This window comes from Centroberyx affinis, unplaced genomic scaffold, assembly GCF_046629955.1.
Source record: "Centroberyx affinis isolate AG114_WGS23_722 - 3 ecotype Tasmania unplaced genomic scaffold, CSIRO-AGI_Caff_v1 ptg004359l_1, whole genome shotgun sequence".
In the NCBI taxonomy this organism is placed as follows: Eukaryota; Metazoa; Chordata; class Actinopteri; order Beryciformes; family Berycidae; genus Centroberyx; species Centroberyx affinis.
In genome coordinates, this window is record NW_027282055.1 from 409,740 (window position 1) to 437,611 (window position 27,872).

At 43.1% G+C, this 27,872-nt stretch overlaps 1 protein-coding gene across 3 annotated transcripts; it reads left to right on the forward strand.

Moving 5' to 3' along the window:
- Nucleotides 1–4,063: 4,063 nt before the first annotated feature.
- Nucleotides 4,064–26,970, forward strand: ccdc50a (coiled-coil domain containing 50a). Of its 3 annotated transcripts, none has more exons than XM_071543629.1 (12): nt 4,064–4,301; nt 8,240–8,302; nt 11,354–11,483; nt 14,220–14,310; nt 14,750–14,852; nt 18,245–19,210; nt 19,896–20,077; nt 20,918–20,962; nt 21,445–21,594; nt 21,806–21,888; nt 21,995–22,110; nt 22,820–26,970. In XM_071543629.1, the coding sequence occupies exons 1-12, from the start codon at nt 4,253–4,255 to the stop codon at nt 22,837–22,839; spliced, it is 1,998 nt and encodes a 665-aa protein (XP_071399730.1). In that variant the 5' UTR covers nt 4,064–4,252; the 3' UTR covers nt 22,840–26,970. The 3 variants fall into 3 exon arrangements, with proteins under 3 accessions (XP_071399730.1, XP_071399731.1, XP_071399732.1); XM_071543630.1 differs by having other exon boundaries at nt 19,896–20,047; XM_071543631.1 differs by lacking the exon at nt 18,245–19,210.
- The last annotated feature ends 902 nt before the right edge of the window (nt 26,971–27,872 follow it).

Genomic DNA, 27,872 nt, shown 5'->3' on the forward strand with positions numbered 1-27,872 from the left:
GCAGCTTGACTTCACAGTGTTCCTCCTTCTCCCGCATCAGTCTCACACACAGTACTTCCAGAAACAAGCTGCAGACGGACGAGAAAACCGCTTGTAGTGAATTGTGTAACACGTTACATATTTATTACATGTCTACATTTTGTATAACTAGAATGGAAACAATCTGAAATGTTTATACTGCAACAATTTTCCAGCAAACTTAATCAATCTGCTATTAGAGTATGGTGCATTTAAGCGCAGATGTGATTAAAGCAACTTACGTTCCCCCCTCTTCCTGGTTATGGATTTGCCTTCTGCCAAAACATTGGCTGTGATCTCCCTCTCCAGCTCCAGATCGTCCCTCAGAGCCTGCAGCTGGAAGCAGAGACGATTAAAGACAGTAAGACAGCCATCGTCTCAGTATCTATTCACCATCTATTCAATGGCTGTCGTAGTGAGCCTTACATAGTGTAGTGGATTGAACTTCAAAGGTTTCTTTATTTGCATCCTCACTCATATTATGAGAAACATTGAGATGTCCACACTCCAATCATATGCATACAAGGTAATCAGTAAAAAAACAGGACTGTAGATGTGATGAATTATGAACCAAGACCTACCCCTTCCCACTCAATATATTCACACTACACATTTTGATAGGTTTGCTACAACAGAATTACATCCAAGTGTGTTTCGAGGTGAATTAAAATAGCCTTACCTCCTCTAACTCAGCTAATTTACTGGCCAGCTCAACACCTGCAGATAAGAAAACTAGTTATCATCCAAGCACAAAATACATTTGTATTACTTATCAGTTCCACCATTTTCTTCTTCGTGTCTCACCTAGAGGATCGTCCCTTTCAACAGGTACTAAGCTTTTGTGGAGTAGCAGTGCTAGAATCTTGCTCTGGGCATCTGTGTCTTCTTTTGGATTAAAAACATGGTTTCCTGGATAAGCAATGAAAATAAAAATGCATCTTTAAGCATCATAAACAGTTTAAAAGAGTACATAAACTAGTCACACGAAGTCCATCCCTTACAAAAGCAGGTATCATATGTCAACCTGTTGCATTTTGACAAATATTTAACTAACAATGGCACATGCAGGAGAATGACTTAAGGGACAGAGTGGTTGCCTGCAACATCATCAAACGTCTTAAATAACTGGACATTTTCATTGTTCCAGTTTGTAAGTATACAGCCCCATCATCAAACCAGCACCTATACCACTCTTTCACACTCACCAGGGTTTAGTATGCTCCTCCCCTCCACACTTAGCACTCCCTGCAGCAGCAACAAACCCAGGAGTCCTAAGCAGTAGCTCACAGTCGCAGCTCTATCCATGACACTGGAGGTATGGTCCCAAACAAAAGCCTCACTACGAACTCTCCCTCAGGCAAGGCGAGCGGTCCACTGCCTCGGGTCCATCACGTCAATATATTTATCCTTTCCCGGGGCTGGGAGGAGGGGCCAGTCGGCACTAAATCAATAGCTAGTCACCGTGGGTTTCGTCAATAGGCCACCTTTTCAAGGGGACCAAGGAGCGTCTGACTGAAATATGATGATCTGACGTTGTAGCCGAGGCCAGTAACCCTACATCACTGTGACAGGAACAAATCAAACAGAGCGAGGAAGTCATCAATCAGCCCGCTATTTACGAGAGGCCAGAATCAGATGTTCTTGGCACTTGCGAGTCCTTTTCTTTTACATTAATTAGTTCTTTAAATAGCTACAGGGGAGCATCTTGGTCTGGGGAAGAAAAGGGGGGGGAAGTGAATTGATTCTGTCCCTAAGTGCACCAGAGCCGGAGATGAGCTCCTCAATCTTGGCTTCAGGTCTGAACTGGAGCTGAGGGAACATCCATCACTGAGGCTGCGGGCCCCACCACTGCCCAGCGCCTCCCAAGTCACTGTATAGTCTATTTTGTGCATCAAGAAAATCACATCTCACGCCTCTGCCAGAGGAGCAGGCTTTTTTTTTTTAGGGAATTTTAGGGAAATGAGCTGTCTGGCAACTCATTGAATTTGGCTGGTTGGGGTCCCTGGCTGTCACTCTCCCATTCAGCCGTCACCGAGGAGCCTGTTGACGTCAGGAGCGTCTCATCCAAGAGCCTTTCACAGGTCCATCACTCTGTCATTCAGCTGTCCAACGCACAGGAGCTCAAGGACTCGCCGGAGAGACTCGCAGTGTGGATCAACCATAAAGAGACACTTGGGGATCAACTCATCGATACAGATGATGGATACTAACACCTGAGTCACACTGTCTCAGACTGTGTTCCTACATGTTGACCTGATGCAGCACTCCACTTTTCAATCAATAAAACTAGCTGTTATATTTGAATTTATATTTTTTCTGATATTATTTTGAAATAAAATAAAACAATACTTGCACACTGGATTGATGCCCCGGCCCTTAGTGGTTTATTTAGCAATGTCCAAGTCAGGTCAAGTCAAATTTATTGATAAGGTGCCTATAACCTAAACAGGTTTGTCACAAAGTGCTTTACATAAAACAAAGGACACAAAAACCAGATGCATTACAAAGATATACAACACATACATCACAAACTTCAAGAAATTGGGCCAGACCTTGTCTGAGTATGAATGTACCTGTGTGTGTGTGTGTGTGTGTGTGTGTGCGTGCGCGTGTGTGCATGTGTGCAATGTTTTAACCTCAGGGATACAGATTTCTATGTCATTGTCTCACTGTTTGTATCAAGTACCAGGTCAGTATTTTGGATGTAGCTACATAAACCATCTCCTTACTATATTCCAAAATGACACTGCAAGATGGATAAAAGCCTTTCTAAACAAATGAACCGGTTATGAATCTTCATGTGTTCGTGTTTTTTGTTGACGTTAGAGTGAGTAATGTGTGAGTCATGCAGACATCCTGTTCATCAATCCTGTTTCTGTTGAGACTGTTCCCTGCAGTAGAAACCAATCAACTACATCAATAACGAAAGAGGTCAGGGTCATGTCAACCTAATAGTGGACAATTGAAAAATAAGCACTCAGACTAATTCACTATTAACTATCTACACAGTCTGTGGGCATATAGTAATGGTGTTATTGATTGGCTAGTAGCTGGACTGCTAATACCAATTCACTCTAAATGATCTTAAGAGTAAAACAGTAAATTAGATCTAGAAAGGTGAGGTGCAGGTGTAGCAGACAGCTGCACATTGAAATGCTGGACACTAGAGGGAGCAATTATATTAGCATAATCAGAATATGGGCTGTCACATGGTGCGTCTGTTTGTGTTTGTATGTGTGTGTGTGAGATAAGAGAGTGAGAGAGAGAGAGAGAGAGAGAGAGAATGCAGTCTTCTGAAAACTTCTGAAGATGTCCCTATCCTCTCCGTTCAAACCAACGCAGTGTGTAGCGAGTCTGTTATTTTCTCTCTATTTTAGCCAAAATGTTGAAGACAGTCTCAAGATGTTGGTCCCTTACACTGACCGAAGGCATTCATTTGGGCCACAGATTTGGACAGAGGAGATGTGTGCCCTCCGGTCCGTAGGGACGACTCCCACAGCTGCAGCTGGCTGCAGTCACTGAGCCAAGAAGAGGGAGCTGCGTCAAGCTAGCCAGATATGGCTAGAATGATACCAGAAGTTGGACGAATTTGCCTTCAAAATAAATTCAAGAAATTAAATAATTCATTTCACTTTATTTATTGGCATGACTGTTATCAGAAACAGTATTGCCAATTTTCCAGCAACCAACAGCCCATGCATTCAAACCACACTGAGGTGATATTTAGTTTGAAAACATGTGGCCTACCATCATCATTCATAATTAGTTATCAAAATTCCCTAAATGAGGACATGTAGTTTTGTTAAGCATTCAAACTTCATTATATTGAATTATGTATAATTCATGTATGACAAATACTTTCTTTAATTTCACTTTGGTACTCGTTTGGTACCCGACATGTTCGTCAACGAGGGTTTTATTTTGACGGTTGCAACCGGAAGTTATCTTTTCAATCTGTCTAGCTTGACGGTCTGGTCGAAGAGGGAGGGTCAGAGTGGGAGGGATGCTCGGAGAAAATCTGACATGCTAGCTACAGCAGAGCAGCTGCCAGGCTATCACACCAGCGACGTTTCGAGAGAGGTGGCTACCGAAACTAATCAGAAGGGCCGTCCAGCACCTGAAACATCAATCGGGTTTATGAGTAAAGGCGATCAATCAGACTCCGGTTAACCTTCGGAAGGAACGCGGAAGTGTAATTCAACGTCAACGGTTTTGACACATTATCGCTGACAACATGGCTGAATTTAGCATCGACAAGAATAAACTACCTGGAGTGAAAGAGGGTAATACGTGTTTGCTGGCTAAACTGACATACGCTAGCTGTCTAGCATCACACATTTATCCAGATAGCTGACGTTAGCAAGAATACCCGTGTGAACGCAGGTGTTTCTCTTTCTCTTTCACCATACGTTATAATGGTTGTTAGCAAAGCTTGCTAGTGGATGCTAACAGCACCGCAGTCTTAAGGCTGGATTCAGGTAGCCAGCAGTGACTCCATAGCCGTCAATGATGTCGTTACATATAGTGGTACAGGAGTCAGGTGACTTATTTAGCTTTGCTGCTGTCTGGTCACATGGAGGTGTTTGCCTGTTAAGTTTGAGGTGGTTCAGCTGTGAGGACGAGATGCATGTCTCTCTTAAGAAGGCAGCATGGACACAGGACTGACAGTGTCTAGTCAGTGAGATTTCACCGACTCTTTCTGTTGAATTTTTAGATCTGTCTAGACTTTGCTTGCTCACATGACCAGTATTCATTCATGCCTGCAAAATTTACTGCATTTGTGTATCATTCTCCTAATGGGGGTTTGCGACTAACAAGAACTTAAAGCATAGGCTATCCCCCACTATATCACCTTCCACACTTCCCCCTTCCTAGCCTGTTGTTCCACATTGCTGGAAAAACATGAAGACAAAGAGCAGGTTGAGAGTGTTTTGCATTGAACCGGGGTCTGGATGGGATGCTGTGCTGATGTGAGTGGGAAGCAGCTGCTCAGTGGAGTGCTTGTTATTCTGGTCTGGAAGAGACAGGGAACGTGCCTTTCCACCACTTAGCTCGTCTCCAGAGGGAACTAAGAAAACTGTTGGACACATTTAAATTTTCCTCCCTCACGTGATAGGAGGATAGTAAACACAGTGAGTTGTCTAGATGTAGCTCACTGAGGAATTGGGCTTGCACAGTTTAAGAGGATTCAAAGCAACAGCATATGGTGTAAATATTCAGATCTGACATTGTTGGCTTTGGTTGTATTTACACCTCAGTTTGTTTATTGACCAGTTCTGAGTCTTTTGGTCTTGGTGTGTGGCTTTATGTTGGGATTATTTTCAGTTTCTTGACCAAAGTGACTGAATGGTGGTGGGAGAACTTAATCCATAGCTTGCCTTCTGTCACTTGATGCTTATTGTTCTGTTTTAACCCAGATATTTTTGTCATTCTGTACCAGCATGTTAAATATTCCAGTTGGCCATGTATTGACTTTAAAGCTTTAAAGTATTGAAGGAATTATCACACAAACTCATATTGTTAGGCTAGTTACACAAGTTAAAAACACTTTTGTGTACACAGTAGTATTAACCAGACCAAATCTCAGGTTTCTTGGCTAAAGAGATTAGGCATATGGTTGAAGCATGGTCAATGTTAATCAAATCCTGTGCTGGTCTGAGGGAGTGGGGGGTTTTGTTGGGGTCTCACCCTCCTCTTCCCTGCATCTGTTCATCCAAGTCATTCATCCAGTTCATCTATCCCCCCACTGACTATAGCCAAACTATCTGGCCTGCTGTTCAGCTGGATGACTAGCCTTCAGAGCCTGTCATTGCCTTGTGCAACAGTGCCATGTGTTTCAGTTTGAGTCCCAGGCATTTTTCTGCCCATCAGGAATATTGGCAAATGGTTTCTTTATTCATGGCTATCTCTAATGCATCCTAACACATATTTGAAATACTGCACACTTGTGGTCTGCTACTGGTTATTAATTATGTATATGGATGAAGTAATCTCTGTGAGAGCAGATGATGGGCTGTGAGCCTCACTGTCTGAGGTTATGGAGTGTGGCTCGGCTGCTTAATGCTTAATGAAAGCTGGGAAGAGAGTAGTAAATACAGTGATGAATTGCAGCGCCAAAGCCATGCGAAGTGTGACTCAGAAACAAGATTTCTCAGAGGATCTGGAACAACATTAGTAGGTAGACTGTGACCAAGTTAAACTTGGTCATTATGCATTGAATAGACTCACTGGAGCATGGCTAATTATATGTTCAAAATCATGGCTTGACTTTATCCTCCTTGCTGTAATGTCCAGTGTAGTTTTGCAGCCGAAGAAAATCTTCTTACTGCAGCGTTTCCAAATTGATATATGCTAAACAGAGTGGAGTAAATCCATGTTGACTGAACTGAATGAAGCAGATGTCATAAGGTAGCCTATGTTCATTATTAGCTCTGGATGTGAGAATGGTCTAAAATATCCCATTAGGTTGTAGTTCTCCTTCAATTGAGGAATTTGTCAACTCTTGTACACTGATGGAACCTGAATATCCAAGATCAGCTACCAGTCTGCTTCACTTCAGATCGGTTCAGGTGGATGTGTGGTGATGCTGACAGGTATTTCAGAAAGAAACTCAGTTCCTGGAAAGGGCTGCACAATTAATTGCATTTCACAATAATTGAACAATTATAGCATATTGGTATATCAGTAATGTTGAAACCTTAAATGGCATTTAGATTGTCTGCTGTAAATGCTCATGAAAATGCAGTAAAATAATTTTGTTCCTCAAATGATGAAGGCTAATAATCATGATCACAATATACAGCTGGATAATTGGTATTATCGTTGTAGCTGTAATTGTGCAGCTCTAGTCCTAGAGCTTAAAGCTGAGAGGAAAATACTAAAAATGATAAGTTGCTGCCATAAAAGCTAGGCTAAATGTGCCTCACTGACAAATAGGTCTTCCAAGATTTTTCAGAGGCTTCACAGCAGCAATATTCACACTTGATGCTGTCTTTTTTGCACTTCAATTTCTTTATTGCCCATGCTGGAATATTTTGGTTTAGGCGTTAAGGCTAATCTGACTTATTCCTTGTTGCTGATTAACATATTGTAATTGCATCAGCAGCATTTAGGATGCAACATCCAATTAAAATACACAAAAACATTCATCACTCTCTGCGACTAGTCATTGGCCTATTTGTTTTGCTCCCTGGGTTCCCTGGGTCATTTCATCTCGGTCTCATCTGCCAATCAAATGTAGATCTGATACGGAGGCATCTGAAATGTGGAATCGTCACCAGAAGTGTGAAGACTCCTCCTCATCAAATAGATAGACAGTGTGTGTCCTCAACAGCAGCCTCATGCTTCTTCTTAGCCTAGGTAACCCATCAGTAGTCTATAAGCCTGGGTTGGTATGCGGTAACCTGTCAACCTGCCACTGACAAGCTCACGTCTCTAACCTTTAGGCTACCATCGCCTCTAAATTCCCATTCAGCAACATTCCCCCACAAAAACATAATTCTTTATTTTGGTCTGATTAGCCAATTGAAGTGTGCGTGATCAAGTGTGCTCACCCACAGTTTCACTTCATGTTTTCTCAGACGGAAATAACCCACAACCAGACCTCGGGACCACAAGCATTTGCCTGATGGGCTAATTTTGTGTTAGGCATCAAGTCTAGCTTTTCGGAAACAAAGCACATCCTGTATCAGACGTCCCAGATAATAATCTTTTCAGAAACGTGCTTCAAGTATTTCATAATCGTCTAAGAGAAATTAGCAGAAAAGTAATTTTGCTATAAAGTAAACTTCTCAGCTCATCGCATCAAGCACAATTGAACATAAAATTAATTCATGAAATCGGTTTCTCCCAAATCATGTTGCAGACAGATTCTGTCCTCTGCCTGTGTGCTGTGGTAATGTGAAGTGGCACTAGCATTCTTTTTCAGTCTATCATACTCACTTAAACTTAGCTACCTGTCCTTGATCGTGGGTGATTTTGTTGTTCTAATTTTGTGGTTAGTTTTGTTCTTGGTTAAGCATGTGTGTTGGCGGATGGGCCAGGTGTTAAAAAAACTATGAAAGTCAAACTGAAACAGCCAACATCTGATGTGTATCAGCTACATAGCTTAGATTTTGAGTCAACAGACTGTTGTTTCTGGGCTTTGTTGTTTTTAGTCTTAATATTAGTAGGCTACTTTAGCATTTCTGTCCATTTCAATTTTATCTCTGTCTTTCCACAGTGTGTCGAGACTTTGCAGTGCTGGAGGACCACTGTCTGGCCCACAACCTCCAGGAACAAGAGAGTAAGTAAGACTATAATGTAGTCATGTGATTTTTCCTGTCCCCCCCACCCCACCCCCATCCAGTATTGTAGGTTTCATGGACAGGTAACTGCTGGACAGGACTGCTGTTTTCATGCTTTTATATGTTCCTGATCACATCACTGATCTGCTATCAACTTCAGCCTCCTATTCTTAATGGCTCTAGGCTGTCTCAGCTTTTCCCAAATCAGCTCTTTTTGTTAGGATGGGTTCAATCCTGAAATCTATTCTCTAGGTCTAAGGAAGGCTTGGTTGCCTCCTGTTCTAATGAGGATGAAATAGATTCAGGGATTTCATACGGTTAGGTTCCTCTCTCTAGACAGTCTATTTACACAGTTAAGCCCCTAATTGTTGTCATTTTCTCTGTGTCAAACCCATTACATGACTGAGACTATTTCAGACAAGCTACCCTACTGCATTCCTAGGGTAACGTGGGTACGTATTGCTTACTTTGCAAGATGAACAAACTATCAAAGAATTTTTTTAAAGCGTCAGAGTAGAGAAACGAGTGCAGTCCAATGCTCCAGTTTCCCCCTCTGGAAAATTTGTCAAGTCCGACAGGGTAAACCGCAGTGTCAGTGGAAGCAGCCTGATTAAGCCTATATAAACCCTGCTTCGCCCACAGAGTGTGCATTGTGCGAATACTGCAGGATGCCACAACAATAGTGGAGCGGGGTTGTGGCAGACTACTGCATCTGCTGTGTCTGGATCACATTAATGCGTGTTTGCTGCAGCTGTAGCGCAGGGCAGCCTTGACTAGAAAGCTAGGCTCTGGATAGAGGTTAGACAGCACAATCAGCTTAGCAAGGGTTTTTATACAACACCAGGGAACACGCTGTGAGATACCACTGTCTGTGACTCTTTGTGTTTATGTGTGTGCACATATTAGGGACATTTTTGTGTGCATGTGTTCTGCACTTGCGCACACTGTAATTCTCTAAATTCCTCTATTGTGTATATTTAGACTGTTTCTGCGTGCCTCATTAGATAAGCTGTTGCTTTTATGTGAACTCATATGTGTGTAATTAGGCCTTCTTCTTTTTCTCATGATTTAAAAAGCATCTTTGGAGACTCACTAAAGAAGGCTTTATTTTTTCCCCTTGTTGATTTAAGTGTATTAAGATACATTTTTGAGTCCGATCCTATGATTATTTTTTGTTCTCCATCAAAAGCATCTTTTTCACATGTGAGCTTACTAGAGTGACTCTCAGGAACTGCTGCTGGCTCCCTTAAAGTAGTCTAAGCCCCCTCCTACCGAGTTTGGTCGAAAGGACACTTTTCTGCCCAGAAGAGCCGACAAACTCAGACCCAGACACAACAAGGCCTTCCTTTCATCAGACACAAATAAATATCATCTGCAGATGGCTAATGGCCACAGCATCACTTCTCATGTCCCTCACCTGCACTCATTCACATGGAAATCACAGGAACCAACAGAAAGAGGCTCCCGCTTTTGGATTGTGTGGAGAATTAGTGGGCTATTGTTCTGCTTTCTTTGTTGATTATTTCATGGAGGAAAGCAAAATGACAACTCTAGAGTCTAGACGGTGGAAATATAGCCCCTGTTATTCCTCTGGACTGGACAATAGTTTAGTTATCTGTGTTTCCGTAAAGATGTCAGCCTTATATGACAATACGAGGCTGACGTAACGAGCCCTGTGAGGAAGAGGGCCAGATGTCACCCAGCCATAGCCTAAGTGCAGATTAGGCTCTGTTTTGGCTGTGATGGATTTGCTTTGGGCTGGCCTGTCCTTGTGTTGTCCTTAGCCCTTTAAAGGCCACAGTGATCCATGACTGAGCCCCGTCCCCCTCTGCTGCCCCTCCAACTGATCCGGTTTGAGCTGGCGAGATGTTTGTTTCACCTTTGACCCTGTAGGTCACCGAGGAGAATGCTGGTTCACACAGCCGGGCTGTTCCCTTAATATTCTGACTCTTTTTTTTTTCTTTTTTTTCTGGTTCACATCAACAGATGGCCATCCCTCTGCCAGTCAAAAGAGAAACATTTGCTTCCATTTAGTGTGGAATTATAGTTGGTCTTTTTTCAATTAAAAATCCTGATCATGCACAACATTGAAGAACTCAAAATGTTGCATCAAAACATTTCTCTGTAGCTGTGTCAACACTTGGCATGCTTATCTCTGGCATATTGTGTCGCAGATGAAAGCATTCTCTCTCTTTCTAAGATAAACAAGAAGGTTTGAACGCACAGCTCTCCACTGATGAGTCAAGGGCTACAATGTTTTGGACAGACCAGCTTTCCCACCCTTGCTATCCTTTTTCTGAATGATATGAGACCTCTCCAAGGTTGTGTTTGTTGAAAAATCAACAGTATCACAATGCCCGTCTTGTTTTTTGCTCCCTTGAGAGACAAATCAATTTTCCTGTTGAAAAACCTGGCATTGGATGAATGATAGCCTCCTTATCTCAGGTTTTGACGTCAGTTTTGCATCACCCCCCCCCCAAAAAAAAAATCATTGTCAGCCCTTTGACTTTTTATCAATTTGCCATGGTTGTGACTCACAGCTTCGTCTTTCCATCCCACCAGTCACGAAGTGGGAACTTTATGGAGTCTCTCTGGGGTAAATTGCAGGACGTAATTTGGCCCTTTTCACATGAAAGCTGGGAGCGGATCGATAGCCAGGTGAAACAGAGCTGAGCAAGTGAGTGATGCTCTCCAAGCTTAGTGTCGGGAGTGCGTCAGCAAGCAGGATTTATCATCTGTGGTGGCTCGGCACGTGCCATCACACAACCTTGGAATGGCACCTCGGCTTGGAACACTCATTTCTCAGTGACTAAGAGCGCCAGAGATCGAAAAGTCTGCGACGTCTACGTGTATCTTCTCCACAGAGCAGATCTAAACAACACAACTGCTCCTCTCAAAACATAAAGCAAGTGTGTCTCTGTAAATAAACTCCTCTCAGTGCTACTGTCACCCATCTAATTCCTCAGCAGCAGTGCGGTCTGGCCAGCTGACCTACTATGGTTTGTGTGTACACAGACTTAAGAGCAGCGCTTGTGTGTTTGTGTCCGCAGTCGAGAGCCACTTGGCGTCCAATGTCCATAAGAGCCGTCTGGTGCAGCAGGACCTAGCGGTGGCTAAGAAGCTCCAGGAGGAGGAGGATCTGAGGGCCAAGGTCCAGAACCATAGGCAGCACCGTGACCTGTGGGTGTCCCACACACACACACAAAAATAATTTATTTATGTCCACATCAATACAAAAAGAGATAGACAATACAACCACACATACACGCAATAGGTGGTAGATGTATAGAAGGCAACCTATTAGAGCTGCAACGATTAATCGATTAATCGATTAGTTGTCAACTATTAAATTAATCGCCAACTATTTTGATAATCGATTAATCGGTTTGAGCAATTTTTTAAGAAAATTCCAGCAGATTCCAGCTTCTTAAATGTGAATATTTTCTGGTTTCTTTACTCCTCTATGACAGTAAACTGAATATCTTTGGGTTGTGGACAAAACAAGACGTTTTGTCCACGTCATCTTGGGCTTTGGGAAACACTGATCAACATTTTTCACCATTTTCTGACATTTTATAGACCAAACAACTAATCAATTAATCAAGAAAATAATCGACAGATTAATCGACAATGAAAATAATCGTTAGTTGCAGCCCTACAACCTATAACATTATATATTTGTATATCTAATCCATAGATAGGATTGTGAGGTTTACTTTTAAACTGGAATCCATTACACATGACTGATTACCTGGTTTAAACTCTAATCAGCAAGAGTTACTTTTGACTTGACCAAAATTAAGCATAGATTTGTAAACAGTAATTTGAATGTAATTTCATATTATCATCTTCTAGAAGCAGACTTAGCCATTATTTTAAGTGTATAGGGTATAGGGCTGTGTAAAATTATGTTGGTTTATAATTTTACAATTTATGATTTGCCTGTTGCCCCTCAAATATGTTTTAATCATCAATTCATCAGAATTATTTTGCAGAAGTGTCTGCAATTTCATTACTTTGTTTATGGAACCTGTATCAGATTAGTTTAATCCTGTTGCATGTAATCTGTTACTCTCCAACACTGCACATACCTCAGTAAGAGGCTGTGCAGATAGATCTCAGTAAACTCAGCCAGGCGTTCTGCTGCCACTGCTTTAGCCCAGCAACCTGTTGCACACCATGGGATGTGATTGAAGCCCACAAAGAGGCACCATGGGTAAAAATCCTCCACTCTGCTCTGCAAGTTTTGTCAAAAAAAAAAAAAAAAAAGTGCTGACTCACAGCACAGTGAGAGCAGTGTTCAAAAAGTCAGTTCCATACACTTATACACACACACACACACACACACAGACACACACAAGCTAACAACCACGCACATAAACTAATAAACACACACACACACAGAGCAGCACCAGTAGCGGGACAGCACCCCCCCAGGGAGAGGCCAGATGCTCCACCATGGATGTAGGCAGGCCAACGCCTCTTGGCATGCTGGGAGCTCCTGCTGCCATCCACTCTGCCCTTGCCAATGCCACCTCACATACACCCACACTGACACATATGCGCCTGCACACACACACACACACACACACACACACACACACACACACACACACACACACACACGCTCCTGAAGCCTTGGTGCAGCGTCACTTCTACAGGTGCTTTAGTAGATAATGATGAAAGCATACTAAGGTGCAATTGTCTCCTTATTTTTGCCAGTTTAAGTCCTCGTAGTCCCCCGTAGATCAACATGAAAGCCTTCCTTAACTTTCAGAAAGAACTGACAAGCTGTGGTTTAATTCATTTTAAAGTCAGTCACATTAATTCGGATGAGGAATTGTCAGCTGGTCAGGTCAAATGCAGGTGGAGCGCAGGATAGTTAAGCTGGTGTTACGCCCCTAATTAAAGCATTACACTCGCGCATGTGTACACACACAAACACACACACACACACACCTCCAGTCAGATGGTGTTTTTGTCCAAGTCACATTGCTCAAAGATGTGGAGGAGCCAATAGCATTAGGAGCCTGTAGAGTACATCAACATCACAACAGGCTGGGATATTTCTGCCTGGAGCACAGATGCCATTTCTCAAAACATGCTAAATAATTACCTCAGAGCTAGTCAGTGGTGTGGTATGTTCACTGCTCAGAGTTCCTCTCATGTAACTTGCTTATGACACTTTTCCTACCGTGTTGTTTTAGATACACTACTGCTAGGGCAATTAATTGTAGATAATGGTTTATCATGATTTTATGTTTTCGCGATTAATAATTGTGTAATTCGGCGATATTGAAGTGTTTGTATTTTCAATTTCCCTGAAAGTCCCAACATGGTTATCAAGCGCTTGAGCAAATGAGGGACAATTTTAATGCTAGATATTAAGTAGAAATGTGTAGATGAAAGTATGAGTGTCTGAAAAATACCAGCAGTAGTAGCAGTAGAACTTACTGAGACAAAAAGTGAGATATATGCAGTATGAAATAAGTGAAAAATATCAATATATATGCAGAATAACAAATATGAATAAAACAATTTGAAAAATTACGGCACATACTGTATATTGTACAGGATGTTCAAAAATGTGCTGGTATTCACTTCAGCAGGTTTACAGAGGGCCATATACCTAGTACATACTGTAAGTACAAAAACGTTCACGTCACGATAGGCGATCATGATAAGAGACAGTATACATCTACTTGCTAAGAGGTCCATTCTATCAATTATCATCATCAATATCCCAGCCTATTTGATTTGTGACATTATTGAATTAACCACTGTTAGTTAGAACTTGTGTCTGAGAGTTTAGAGACTATTAACAGTTGTATATCTGTTATTAATGTTGTAATGTTCTCCTCCCCTCATACTCACACACACACACACACACATGTGATGGATACCTACACACTTCAGTGAGCGTCAAGACAATGAGATCGCACAGGAGATTCAGGAACAACTGGTCCGACAGGCAGAGCAGCAGAGACAGCAGGAAGAGAAGGACGCGGTAAGGAACTCACACACACACACGTACACACACACACACACACATTCAGACACTATTGCCCATTCAAGCAAGATGTCAGTTACATCCACCCATCTATCACATACCAGTATCGATGTACAGCCAAGGGTGGGTCATACCATTTGAATCATCAGCATGCCATGTTTACACCTCTCTATTGTTAAAAATGAATCGGAGCCATAGTGACGTGGCAATGGATATTTTGTTTTATCTCAAAGTCATGGGGGAGAATGCTTATGCCTTACACAATGTGCAGAGACTTGAGTCATTTCCAATTCTACAGATTTGTTCTCAATACCTACTGGAATTTTTTCGCTAAATGTTTTCCCATGATATTGGTGATGAACGGCACAGATTCGGAGATGAGCAGTTCAGTGGTTGTTGGTGATGACTGTTCTGATTTGTGTGTGTGTGTTTCTAGGCCATAGCTCGTAAGCTGCAAGAGAAGGAGATGAAGGAGGAGAGGAAGAGACAGAAGCAGCTGGAGGCAAACTTTGAGGAGGAGTACTTTGAGGATCAAGGAGGTGGGAAGAGGGCCACTGGCTTATGTTTGTGTGTGCCTGTTAGTGTGTGTGTGTGTTTATCTGTAGGTGTACGTGTGCTCGTGAAACTGTTTGTGTACGCATGCACGTGTGAGTCTCTGTGTATGTAAGGACATGGGAAAAGATATGCGTGTGTTTGCTGGGACCGGGATGTTTTGAGCTCTGTGGGTTTGATGTTGCACAGCGCTGCAGACTGTTGCTGACTTGAGGCTAAGATTTAGGAATGCTCTTATAAGCACATAGTTGACCTTGAAGGGAGGCTTATGTGTTCGCAAAAGAGCAGTCATTTGTCATTTTGCTCCCGTTCAAGAGCACACAGCACTGTAAATGGGTTTTGCAGTGCTGTGAATGGACTATGGAGGTTTGTGCTGTTTAAAAAAGAAAACTGTCTCAGGTTACTATAAAGATACAGCAAATCCTGAATGCATAACAGAATTAGATATCTGATTCAACCACAGATATTAAGTGGATTTCCCAGTGAGTTGCTGATGACTGCACAACCCATCTATATGGGATTAAAGGATAGAATTAAGCTTAGCTAGTGATGTGTTAGATGTCCACCGACAAATATCTTCACCCACAAATCCCTATTTGTCGTGCCTAAAATGTCAGTGAGCACCTAGGTGTTGCATGTGGATTCCTTTTAAAGTCTTTACATGAACGCACACCGCTGGCAACTTAAAAAAGGGAAATATAACCCTCAAGGTCTGTTCATTTCCTAAAACCTAGAAACATTGACAGGTGGTAGTTTTGTTTCTTTATTTGTCAGCACGGAAATGGCAATGTGGTTTCAAGCGGTCTGAGCGGAGTTACAGTTCTTGAGCCACAGGTGTGTGCAGATTCGAGAGGCTGACTCTGTGTGTGTGTATGGGGGAGGTATATTTTAAAGGGTTCTCCTTTTAATGTTCTCTCCCGACTCATAAAAGCTCAGCTCTTTCCTCTCCAGCTGGCTCAGACTGTTAGCGTTAGTCTGGCAGATTGACTCGCAGCTTTCCTGCCCGGACCCTGGCCCATGTTGTACTTGGATTCTGGCTTCTCCGGAGGCTTACATTTAGCACACACCACCCCACTCATATCACTACTAGATGTAGAGCAGAGAAGTGAAACTGTTCTCACTCAGAATTAGCTTCATACTGCCAAAGAGAATCAGTCTCTGGGCCAAAAAAAGCATTTCCTGCTTGTTTCTTATTTCTATCCCTAGCACTTCTCTATTATTGATGATACATAAATATTCTATAGACACAGTTGTAATTTTTACCTCCACTGCCTGGGCACTGTTGTGTTGACCCTTGTGGTCCTTATTATTGACTGCTTGTAATGTTGGTGACAGGAATTGAAGCTTATTCCACTGTCATGCCATTGTCAATTGCTTTGGTTAAGAGCATCAGCTAAATACCTAAAATATAGGATGCAAAATTGGATGGAGGGAGAGATTGTCAACAGAGAGCAGGTGAGGGTAGTTGTCATGGGGGCTAGGTTTGAGGCACACATACACATACACACATACACACACACACACACACACACACAAACACACACACAGAGAGACACAGACACAAGCCTCTTTGTTGATATAAGCAGGGGTGAAGAGATGTCTGCAGCTGTCAGTGTACCTGTCCTGTCTTGTCTATACGGATGCCTGATGTCCCAGTGCTTGGCCTCTTTCTATAGACAGACCCCTGGTAGGGGTCAGGATGAGCAAGTATCCTGTATTTGCTGACTATGCCACTGTTCCCCCCTCTCTCTGTACCTGACTCAATATGCCAACGCCAGGCTCACTCTGTTTGCTGTAAGTTACATAACCACTCACCTATATTGTCCCAACCTTGTGTGTGTGTGTGTGTACAACTGTGGCAGTGTGGCCTGAATGTGTACACACCCACACCATGGTGGAACAAAGACTCAGATTCAACTCCTTTATTTACCCTGTATCTAATGCTAAACGAAAAAGACGCCACGGTAACTAACCAAATTGATCTTACAAGATTGTTGCGATGCACAACCAAGTGCATGTGTTCCGTTTTGGCATTCGCTCTCTACGCGGTCTCGCCCACTTATGTTTGTCTGTAAAGGTATATTCTCCATCACAGAAGCTTGCATTTTAAATCTGTAGATTGTAGATTTTATATCCCTCTTGTGCACATGCACACACACATTTACACTTCTGTGTTATCGGTGGTGTAGCTTTTCGTCGGGCCGTGTAATTGGCTGCTTCTCACAGGAAATGAGGGGGTGCTGGCTGTCGTGTTTGTCTTAATCCAGTGGATCACAGTCGCACACAAACCAGCGTGGGGGCAGAGCCCATCTCCGCTCAGCAGATAAACGACTGGAAAAAGACAGAGGGAGCGAGAGACACGGGAAGGGGAATTTAAAAGGGCGATGGGAGAGAAGGGAGGAAACAATTTCCATCTTATCCAATGTGTCCATCTACTGTTTTCAATCAAGCCTCCTTGGCTGCGCCTCATGTGGGCTGCTCTGCTCACTAGGATCAAGCTTACTGAGCAGTCAGCAGGGAGCAACTTTGGTTAGGTAGCCCAGTCAGCCTGAACAGGTACTAAGTCAAGGTGTCTTTTGTACCTGCCTCCCTTTTCGAAAGTTTAAAAGTCAACAGAGTTGTTTCTGTTGATTAGATGTCTAACAGCCTGTTAGATAACTGGCATTCCATTCAGCTGACTCTAAGCCCAGAGAGGACTGGCCTGCTGTGTGCTTCCTCCGCATGCTTTTCCACTCGTTTGTTTTCATTCAAACATTTGCCAGTCATTGGCCGACTCTCAGCAGGACGGTTTACCGGGGAATGCAACTGTTCTCTTTCAAATAACTTGAATTGTGCTCAGCTTTACTAGTTTTATTTTTTTAATTTTTGTCCACGCCTGTTTATGCCCTGGCCATAATACAGTATTTGCTTGGTTTCCAAATACTATGTTCCAATTATTGATTTACAGCTATGTCCATCAAGCTCATTAACTCAATGTCAAGAGTCTGAAGTGTTCAGAGCCTATCCATTGTTGTCACAGATTAGGCCCACGCCACAGTCCCCAGTACTGTCTTTAATTTTGGCTCCGAACACTTGATGCCATTGACCTCACTTTGACTTGTTATTCACAGGGTATTTAACCACATCTCTGGTATAATGGACGTTTTGGGGGCAGCATGGGTGCCACTCATACCTACTCAAACTCTGTAGCATGTTTGTCACCGCTCATGACCCAACACTCTCCTCACAGGTGCTGTGACTAACCCCATGCTTACTAACCAGCTTAGCTTATCTCATTCCTGTCTGTGTTGTCATTGTTCCTGTCTCCATGCTCTACCTCAACCAAAACACCATCATCATTCCCTCCATGCCATCTCCTCCTCATCTCCTCCCTGCTCAGCCGCAAGAAAGCCTCTTGACTTGAACAAAAACAGCCGCCACAACTCTGTCTCCCCAGGCCAACATGATGCGTACGCTCCAGGCAGCCCACATCGCGATTATTCCCCAGATTATAGTTCATCAGAACCCAAAAGGAGCAGGTACCCGAGACAGGACCCAGCAGCACCCCACAGCCGCTCCAGATACCCTGAGCACTACCTAGTGGCAGAAGGAGGGCGTAGCAGGCACGCAGATCCGTATCCAGAGCACTTACTGCCCTCCAGAGGCAAGCATGGGGACAGGTACCCATACTATCAACCCACCGAGACTGGCAGGACCAAGGGCCAAAGGGGGGAGGAGGGGGAGAGGGTGGTGAGGAGGAAGGAGAGACCAGCCAGACCACCGCCACCGCAGAGCCCCATAGAGAGAGACAAGGCCTGGGATTTGGAGAGAGGCTATGACAGAGACAAGAACAGACACAGAGACAGAGAGAGGGACAGACATGGAGACCGGGAGAGGGGCAGGAACCTGGAATGGGAGAGAGATGTAGGAAAAGGCCAAAGGAGAGACAGAGAGCAGGAGCCCAGGCAGGAGAGAGAAGCAGGAAGAGACAGGGAGAGATCCAGAGAGAGAGGACTGAGCGGGGACAGACAGAGAGAGAGAGACCGGCAGAGACCTAAAGACAGAGACAGACAGCGAGCGAGAACCAGGAGCAGAGAGAGAGGACTCGAAGAGGACTTGGAGCCCGTGCCAGGTCACAGCAGAGGGCGGCTAAGGGAGGACAAGGCGTCCTGGGAGGAGGAAGAGGATGATGGTGAGAGGGAGAGGAGGGCCGGGGGCAGGCAGCGCGTCCACTCCGGCCCCAGCGAGGTGTTTGAGGAGCACAGGAGCGACGAAGGGAGAGGGGAGACGAGGGAGTTCTGGGACCCTCGGCAAGGGGAGGGTCCCGGCAGGGAGCGCAGTCACACTCACCCCGTCAGAGAGACAGGTACCGCCCTGAGCCCACTTCTGGGCCCCGCGGGTGTGTGTGTGGTGTGCAGGGGTGTGTATGGGGTTGCTTTTCCGCTGCGGGGCAATCTGGTGGGGGCTTCAGGTGGTGGGTTTGACCCCCTAACATTGCAAATCACTGATGAAGAGACTTCATTTTCCTCCTCCTTCTCCTGATCTTAAATTGTCTTGGTCACGATGATGATAATGAGGATGATGACGATTTCACTGTAATTGCTGATTGTGATTCAGATTTTGATGCTTCAAACAGATTCTTGAAATTATTGAATTTGCTGCTATTGCGGTGTGGGGTGGTTTGCTTATTCTGACATTGCCGGGCTAGTTGCACTGAACAAGGAGATGTGTAAGTACAGTGTGTTCAGATTGAAATGTGTGTTGTGATTTTCTAATAGAATAGCCCCAATGTACATGATTAATTTCACCATGCCATCAGTCGCTCCTTAAATACAGCATTCGTAAAGGGCTTCAGGGTTGTTGGGCTGGTCGTAATTCGATTGTAGTATCTTGTCCCAAAGCTGTCACAGCCATTAAATACAAATCCACATGCAAATCAAAATGATGAAAACCAGTGGAGATGCACTGCAGCCCTTTCGGGTGCCTTTTGGAGTTAATCAGACTATCATGGTATCCACAGTATGTTTAATAGAGTGTGTTGCCATTCACAGGTCGCATTGTGCACCGTGGCGGCGGAACAGTAGTAACAGGAAGTGAGTACGGGCTGAGCGAGGCCACCCAGGGGCTGACGAGACTGGAGCTCCGCGAGCAGGAGCTCAAGGACATGGAGGTGGCCAGGAGAATGCAGGAGGAGGAGATCAAGGTGCGGAAGGAGACCAGAGACAGAGACACAGTTAGTTTGTTTATTTCTACATATAAAAGGTAAAACCTGCTTTTTGTGTGAGATAAATAATATCAAACAAACCACCAAAAAATCAAGACGACAAAAACAGTCAAGTGAAGTGGATAACAGGATACCAAGGCAAAGATATTTTATGTTTAAGTCTTATACCACATACAGCTCTTCCCCCTTTAAGCAGCCTAACAATGCTAAGAGATCCTAAAATGGCTACTGTGCATGTTAAAGGTGCACACACTAATACCTGTATCTGCAACAACAACCAAAAACCAACCTCAAATACTGGTACTTTGTATTGCTGAAGGCTACAAAGAGCAAGAGCTGAGTACTAGCACACAGCTCTCTGTTAATGCTGGAATGCTTTTTATCTCTTGTAATTGCAGTGTAAAATTACACCAGTATTCAGCTTTCTGTAGAACAAAGTTGTTGGCTATAATACAAAAATAGAACTTAAAAGTACTGCTTTTCAAAAAAAAGGTATAAGCTCATCTCCAGTTTAGATGATAGTGTAAGTTCAGCAAAGTCCACATTCACTTTGGCCTATTTGTATAAATAAACATCACAGCTACACTTTCGAGACAGACTGTCGTAAGTTATTTTGTGCCAAGTTTCACCATCTGCAGCCGATAAGACAGAAACAATGGAGTAGCATGATGTGATGAAACGATATAACTTCCAAGTTGTAAATGCCTTTGAAGCCGTAGATGTCACACAAGTGTATTGAAAGGTCTCCATCTCAGACAGTCACCTCCCATGTTACATAATGAGAGCGGGAACAGAGTGTTCCGCGCCGGGGGGGAAAATCTGACTTTGTGATTGTTTTTTTGGTTTCAGGCTAGTATGATAGACAAGCGTGCGGCCCAAATGGCGCAGGATGAGGTGAGTGGGCACCAAATCTGGAAACTTTCTCTCATTTCTTTTCTCATTCTGTCTGTCCTCCACTTATTATCCTTTCATTTCCTGTGCTCAGCCAATTATATCACACCAGCTTGTTTCTAGTTTTATAGTCGTATAACCCTCAGTGCACACACCCATGCCCTTTTTTACAATCTTTCTGCCCCAAGATTTTATGGGTAGATATAATCTATTACTGTACAAGTGACATAATGGTTATTAAATGCTCTTTTAAATAGATGTATTGCTGAAAGTGATGTTTTCAGAATACTTTCTTGATCCCTGGGTAGAAATTTAGTCGTCATACAGCAGTTAAAATACACAGTATACAAATATGCAATGACAAGAAATGCGGTTGACGTGTTGCTCGCTAGTGCCACACCGTAACATGAAGGAGGAGGAGGTTTTTCTGTGGTTGTTCACGTTATCCAACTGATGTGGTTAAGACTGATGTTGTGCTGTGGCAGGAAATCGCCCGGCTGCTGATGGATCAAGAAAAGAAGGAATTCAAGAAGAACCGAGAACGGGAGAAAGAGAGGGAGCGGGAGAAAGAGAGGGAGAGGCTGGCGATGGACAGGATGGCGATGGAAAGGAGGAGGCAGGAGGGAGACTACAGGGTGATTGTCTTCAACCATACTCATTTTTTAAATTCACTTTGTGGTTTGCAGCAAATTATTTTTGCAGCCTATGAATTTTATCTTATTTTCCGTAAATGTACATCTGTGATTTTACTCATATTTCCACTACGGCGCAAGAACCATGATTTTTGGCTGCCGTGACAGCGTGAACAGACCACCGTTTAAACAGTTTTCCACTGTTGGTTTCCAGCCAAACGCAGAGGAGGTTGTCCGACCCAGATCACGAGACGAGTACGAACACCAGAGGCAGAAGAACCACAACAAGCCTGCCAGGTACAAGACTCATTACTAAAATATAATTACAAAATATTGCTTGATACAAATAGTAATCTCAGTCATTGACTAATGTACTTGCTCTCTGTTTCTCTGTCCGTCTCAGGCCTCCTCAGCCTCGCACACACGACTATGAGAATGTGAACTCCAGCACCGGCTACGGCTACTCAGACAACCCCTTCAACCCCCGCGCCCCCTCTAGACCTGAGGCTGCTTACAAAGGCATGTACCTGAGCTCCAGGCTTCATTTAGGCCTAATACACCACATGATTAAATTAGAATGTGTTAAACTGTAGTTTTTAGGTGGCTTGATATGATACTGTTCACCTGGTACTATTAGCCATTACTATCCTGAATATCATGCAAATGCACTAGAAAGGAAGTGGAGATTTTGATTTTGTTGGAGCTAGAAATCCATAGAGGATAGGAAGGTGCAAAAGGGATTTCCTCTCCTCACACAGTCCTCCATAACTTATCAATCCAGAAAACACAATCTTAGCAAATCAACATTTTCCGATTTTTTTCTACTCTCTATCACCAATTGATATAACAATAGTGATTCAACCGATACCCAGTTCATGAAACTGTGTAGATTTGCTGTTCTAAACACCAGAAGTTTTATGTTTACTGAAGCAGCAACAGCAGTTGAAGAAGAACTGTGTAGTTAGCGTGAGCAGCGATAGCCACCATGGCTGAACAGACAAAGATAAGAGCGCCACCTACAGAAACTAAAACTTCATCAATAGAAAATCAAAGGAAAAGGATGTCACAGTACTGGACACACTGTTTGATTGGCAAGTGATTTGTGGGTGCAGTGACAAAAAACCAGAGCAATAACTGCTTAGCACCAAAGATGTCGCCAAATTTATAAAACAAAACAAAAAAAATGAAATTGCTGACACTAGCTCTCTGTCTCTCTCATCTTTTCCAGGTGCCTATTACAGGCAGTGACTCAGGCTCCCTACTTCACCCAGCCATTCTGTCAGTTCTCCTTTGTCACCTTTTTTATTCATCTATTTTTTTCCAACCATTCACACTCTGTTGACCAAGAGGCTTGGGACAATCTAATGAGTTGGCAATGGGATTTTTCTAACACCCTCCAAAGGCCTGGAGTTTAGAAAGTGGGTGTCTTCGAGTGCTGGAACCTCGCTCACCTTTCCTTTTTCTTTTTTGTTAACTTTTATTAATATAATTGTTATTCCTTTTAACTGGCTCAACACCAAGACAAGCCAAAAGAGCGGCCTTGTGACATGAACTCCCATGGTTCTTAGCTGTTGAAGTAGAGGAACCGGATCCTCTCTCGCTGTGGTCGTCGTGTGCTGATGTTCCGTCCCGTCTGCGGACCGTGCCATCACAAGGGCTTTTATAAGGCCTCTGCTGGATATAACCATGCAATCTCAGTTTCCTCATCACTCTCTGTGGGATGTGCCTGTGTTTGATCCAACATGGCTGCTACAGTGTCTTAGATGCAAGATGGCAGCTGCTTTGTACTCCCGGGCTGCAGCTCTGTCCACTTATCATGCTGTGCAACAAAGGCTATCCAGGCCCCGTCCATGTGCCACACTGCATACGATTCCTTTCGAGGGATGCGTTTCTATCGTTTTATTCACATAAAACAACAAACAAACCTATATCAAGATGCTGGGTGTTTTGGCTTACATGTTTACCACTCTTTCCGATCCAGTGGAGGTGGTGCTTTGTGATGATCCATGGACTTATAGCTGGCTGTAGGCTGTGTCTTCTTCTGCTTGTGACGGGCATTTTTTAACCTCATCGCCCTTATATCGAGAACGGGGCACAAGCGGAGGGACGATTAACATTCTGTGTATGACTCAGTGTTTCTATGTGCATGCTTACTGAAAGTGTACAACTGTGTACATGCATTTCTGTTCTCTATCAAAATTATCTGGCTCCCTCTTCATTGTAAACAAGGGCTATAGCCACACAAAAAGCCAATAATCTCTTTGTGAATGAACAAAATATGTGCTAAACAATATACTGCTGCAAAATATATTACTTCTCTGCCAGTATTTGATATCGGCTTGGTCATTTACAAACCAAAAGTAGTATAGGTCACGTGTGCGAAGCCTGTCAAAAATGGAGCGGTAACAAAATGGAATGCATGTACATTGCTGGTCTGTGTCAAACCTTAATTCATGCTTGTGCTAACGGCACAGACGTAGTGTGATTGAACATTTGCTCTTGTTGGTTTATTTAAGTGTAAATAACGTCTGAATTTCTATTTGTGCTCCCAAATTATCTTCCCTCCCCCCACTGTGGAAAATAACAGGATTCTCCCTTCAGTCCGCTACTTCCTGGGTCACACTTGGTATTTTAGAAATTTGTCCAGAAAGGGAGCTTTTTATTTTCTTATTGTTTATTTTTATACAATATTTCGCTGGACTCGGTTAGTTCCCTTAATTTCCATTCCCTAAGCTTCCCCGCTCTGTCACTTCCACCCCTCTTCTCCTTTTGTCTCACTCAAAGGCAAGCATCGCTTCCTGCCTGCAGTAAAAGCAAACATTCCCACAATAGAAATGCATCTGGATGTTGGGAAATTCAGTCAGTCACACTATCAGCTGGGGAAACTTCTGTGGAATATAATTCTATTCAAAGGGACCTATTTTAGTATGTGTTTTCACTGCTCCATGACCAGTTATTTTCTGTTCATATTGAATAAGGATAGTGAGCAGTGGCAAACAGAGAGCACAATCAAGCTTTATGACTTTACTGAAGCTTTTGTACTGTATCATATCCACAAAACGATTCAGTCCTTGAAATTTTAGACGGACCTTCACTCATACTGTATATCAGCTGGCCTCAGCGCCACTTCCAAGTTCTCATGTTGTAATAAAAGTCGCTGTAACTATAAAGTAGCTTCCGTCATGATTCCCTTCCTGATTCAGAGAATGTTTTTTCCTCCTCATCTTCTGTATTTTTCTCTCCCACTAATCGACTCCGTCTTTATTCAAGTGTGTGATGTTTGTATTGCTGAGGGCAAAGTTGCAGGAGTATTTGTGTCGGGTGTTTCTACATCTCTGATATGTGCTGATTGTTGTTGACAGAATGGGATTTGTGCCATATGTATGATTTGTTTTGTTCAGGGACTTGAAGATGGGGAAATCTCAGCTCTTAAAGTTGATCTGGTTGTAGCAGAACTACCACACCCCACAGAGGAGGTGCTCATACTTTATTCTTTTATGAGAGCACCACCTTGTGGACATGTACAAAAGTGATCTGATCAGGATGTTTATTTGAGTGTGTATTTGTGGATGTTGTGCATCAATCGTTATTTTGGCTTTGAGTGCAATCCAAACCGAAAATTGACTGTCGAGTTTCAACTTTTCTTTAATCCAGGGCTTGTATGCAATCTACAAATCATAAATCGACACATGTATGTGTTGGCACTTACTGTAACAGACGTTTTTTTTTTTTTTTAATGAAATTAATAAAGGAATTGCTTTTACCTTTAGCATCTCAAAATGTAATAAACTATATCAGCATTTCCAATGGTTATGAATTTGGTTCATTCATGAAATCACATTCAGTCCCGTGAAACACCTGCTGCTGCCCATTTAATTTCAGTGAAAACATTATGAAATCATTAATGAAAGACAAAGGTTGTAGCCTCGACTAACCTTGAAAAATCTGGAGGAAGGTGGGAGAATTTTTACAGTAATTTCTTGAACAAGTTACCGCTCCCATTGCCAGGATGACAGTTAACCACAAAGATGACACCCTGTCTTCTTGTAGAACAGGTTTAAAGCATCACAAGGGGGAAATAAATGACTGGCCACAGCAGCAGAGAAATTCTGTTTTATGTTTTATCTTCAGCTGTATGTTGAAGAGCTCCTTCCAGGCTTTGACCTGCTGGAACTTGGTGCGCAGTGCCACTTTGGGCCTGGAGTAAATCTGCACGGCAAACCTAATGAAAGACATTGTTTACATTTTAGGTTTTAGGCACATTAGCTGACGCTGCTGTGACCCTGGAATGTATCACAGTTTTGAGTATTAAGTACTGCGTCATTCACCTGTTGACGCAGGTCAATATTCACACTGCAAGTTAACTCAGCACCTCACTGTCATGCCAAATGAAAGGGAAACCTGTTTGAAGAAACCTGTTTCAACTATGTGTCGGCCTCCAGCTGTTTGCATATACAAACTGTGACTTATTCAAGCAGTTACTTATGACAAGCATTAACTGAGCCACAAGAAACAGTTAATTGAAAAAAGTATAGCTGGCTTTTTTTGTGCAATCATTTTCCCAAAGTTTGCAAAAGAAAAAATGTCTGCAACAACTTACAGCCAAATAGAAGCTACATGCACTGCAGTATCTTGGTAATGAGTTTAGTTTAATCATATGCTTATTTGATGTGCAATAGTTACCTTGTAGGAAGTACATTGTTTGATTTTGTTACATAATGCATGCTGTCAGTGCCTGGCCTATATTGTAAGCATTTTTAATAATCTGTGCTGCTCTGCTCTCAGGGAAAGTACAAGGTTACACCCATCAGTCTGACTGGAGCAGGATGAGAGTGGATCTGGTTCACCAACATACCTGACATAGTGTTGGCTGCTCTGCATGTGGCAACACCACTGCCCCTGCCCTCGCAACCAAGCTACACCTAAATACTGCCAAATGGTAGTTGGTAGATTGAAATTTATTTAAATCAGGTAGGAAACCCAACTCACCACCCCCATACTGGCTTCAGAGTACTAGCCTCTGAAGCCAGTATGGTGTGATTTTGACATTTTTTACTTCCGAAAATGCTTTTTGGAATAGACAAACCCTGCTTGATACTGCTGTTTGTAAAAGTCATTCACACATTATAAGGCGATGCAGACTTTTCGGTCAAGCCACACTAGGCTGAGCTGAGTTCGGTGGTGTTTGAGGCCTTGCTGCTCATCCACCTGGCTGCTGAAACTTTGTTGAAACGGAAAATGCGCACGTGACATTTTCCTGAGTCAGTTTAGTTTTTGCATGACAGCTGAAAACTGAAGTCAAACTCTGATGTGCTGCCCATAAATCCATCCAGACTCCATCTCATGCCGTCCCTGTTCCCTCCTTGAGATGCTCATTACACACACTACCAGAAACAATGACTGAAATTCTTGAGCACAGAAATTCCCAGGCAAAGTTTCCAGCGGTGTGGGTAACAAAAAAGTCCTGGAAAAATACCCTATGAAGAGAAATAGGGTTACTGTGTTGTATATCAACAATGTTATAATTATGTGCGGGTGGAGATGTGTGTGTGTGCGTGTGTGTGTGCCATCTGCACATGTTTCATCATGCATTGTGGTGCTGGATCTGCTGTGTTACAAAACAGTAATAACACTGTTCACAATCACAAACAAGTATATATTCAGGTGATAACCATAAAGTTGTTCGATCTAATAAGTAATTCATCTAAGTCGTCATTGTCTGTTACAGTATCATTCAAAACTTGTCAGCAGACAGGAACGTAGGCCAGTCAGCTGCAACAGGTGTGTGAACAGGTAAATGGCACTGCAAATTGAAATTTACCGGCTGATATACATCATGACAAGCAACACTGCTTTTTAAGAGTGTGTTGCCTTTGCTGCATTAGGAAATGTGATATATAATAAAGGCAAAGACATATCTTCGCCCAGGAAAAGAGCAAGACAGGTAAATAACTCACCTGTCGTGTCTGTGATCCAGTCCAGTCTGAGTGCCGCAGCACGGTCAACGGGATGCTGTGTTCATACTCACTAACTTAAATTAACGCCCAGGATTGTTCCGTGTCTCACCTTGCAGGTAAAAAGGTGAGTGCGGCTGTCTATTAACTGGTGCACGCCGTGTTGAGACACGGAGAATCACGCCTATCGGCGCAACTTTGTTCCGCCTACTTATTAGAGAGAGAGAGAGAGAGAGAGAGAGAGGGAGAGAGAGAGAGATCAGCAATTAACTTCTCCATAAGTTGTCGTCGACCCAGGTTTCGAGTCTCTAAATCATACTGACAGAA

Coding starts and splice junctions, on each gene's coding strand:
- ccdc50a (XM_071543629.1), top strand. CDS start 4,253: ATGGCTGAATTTAGCATCGACAAGAATAAACTACCTGGAGTGAAAGAG. Junction 19,211..19,895: donor TCACCCCGTCAGAGAGACAG/GTACCGCCCTGA, acceptor TGCCATTCACAG/GTCGCATTGTGCACCGTGGC. Junction 20,963..21,444: donor CCCAAATGGCGCAGGATGAG/GTGAGTGGGCAC, acceptor GTGCTGTGGCAG/GAAATCGCCCGGCTGCTGAT.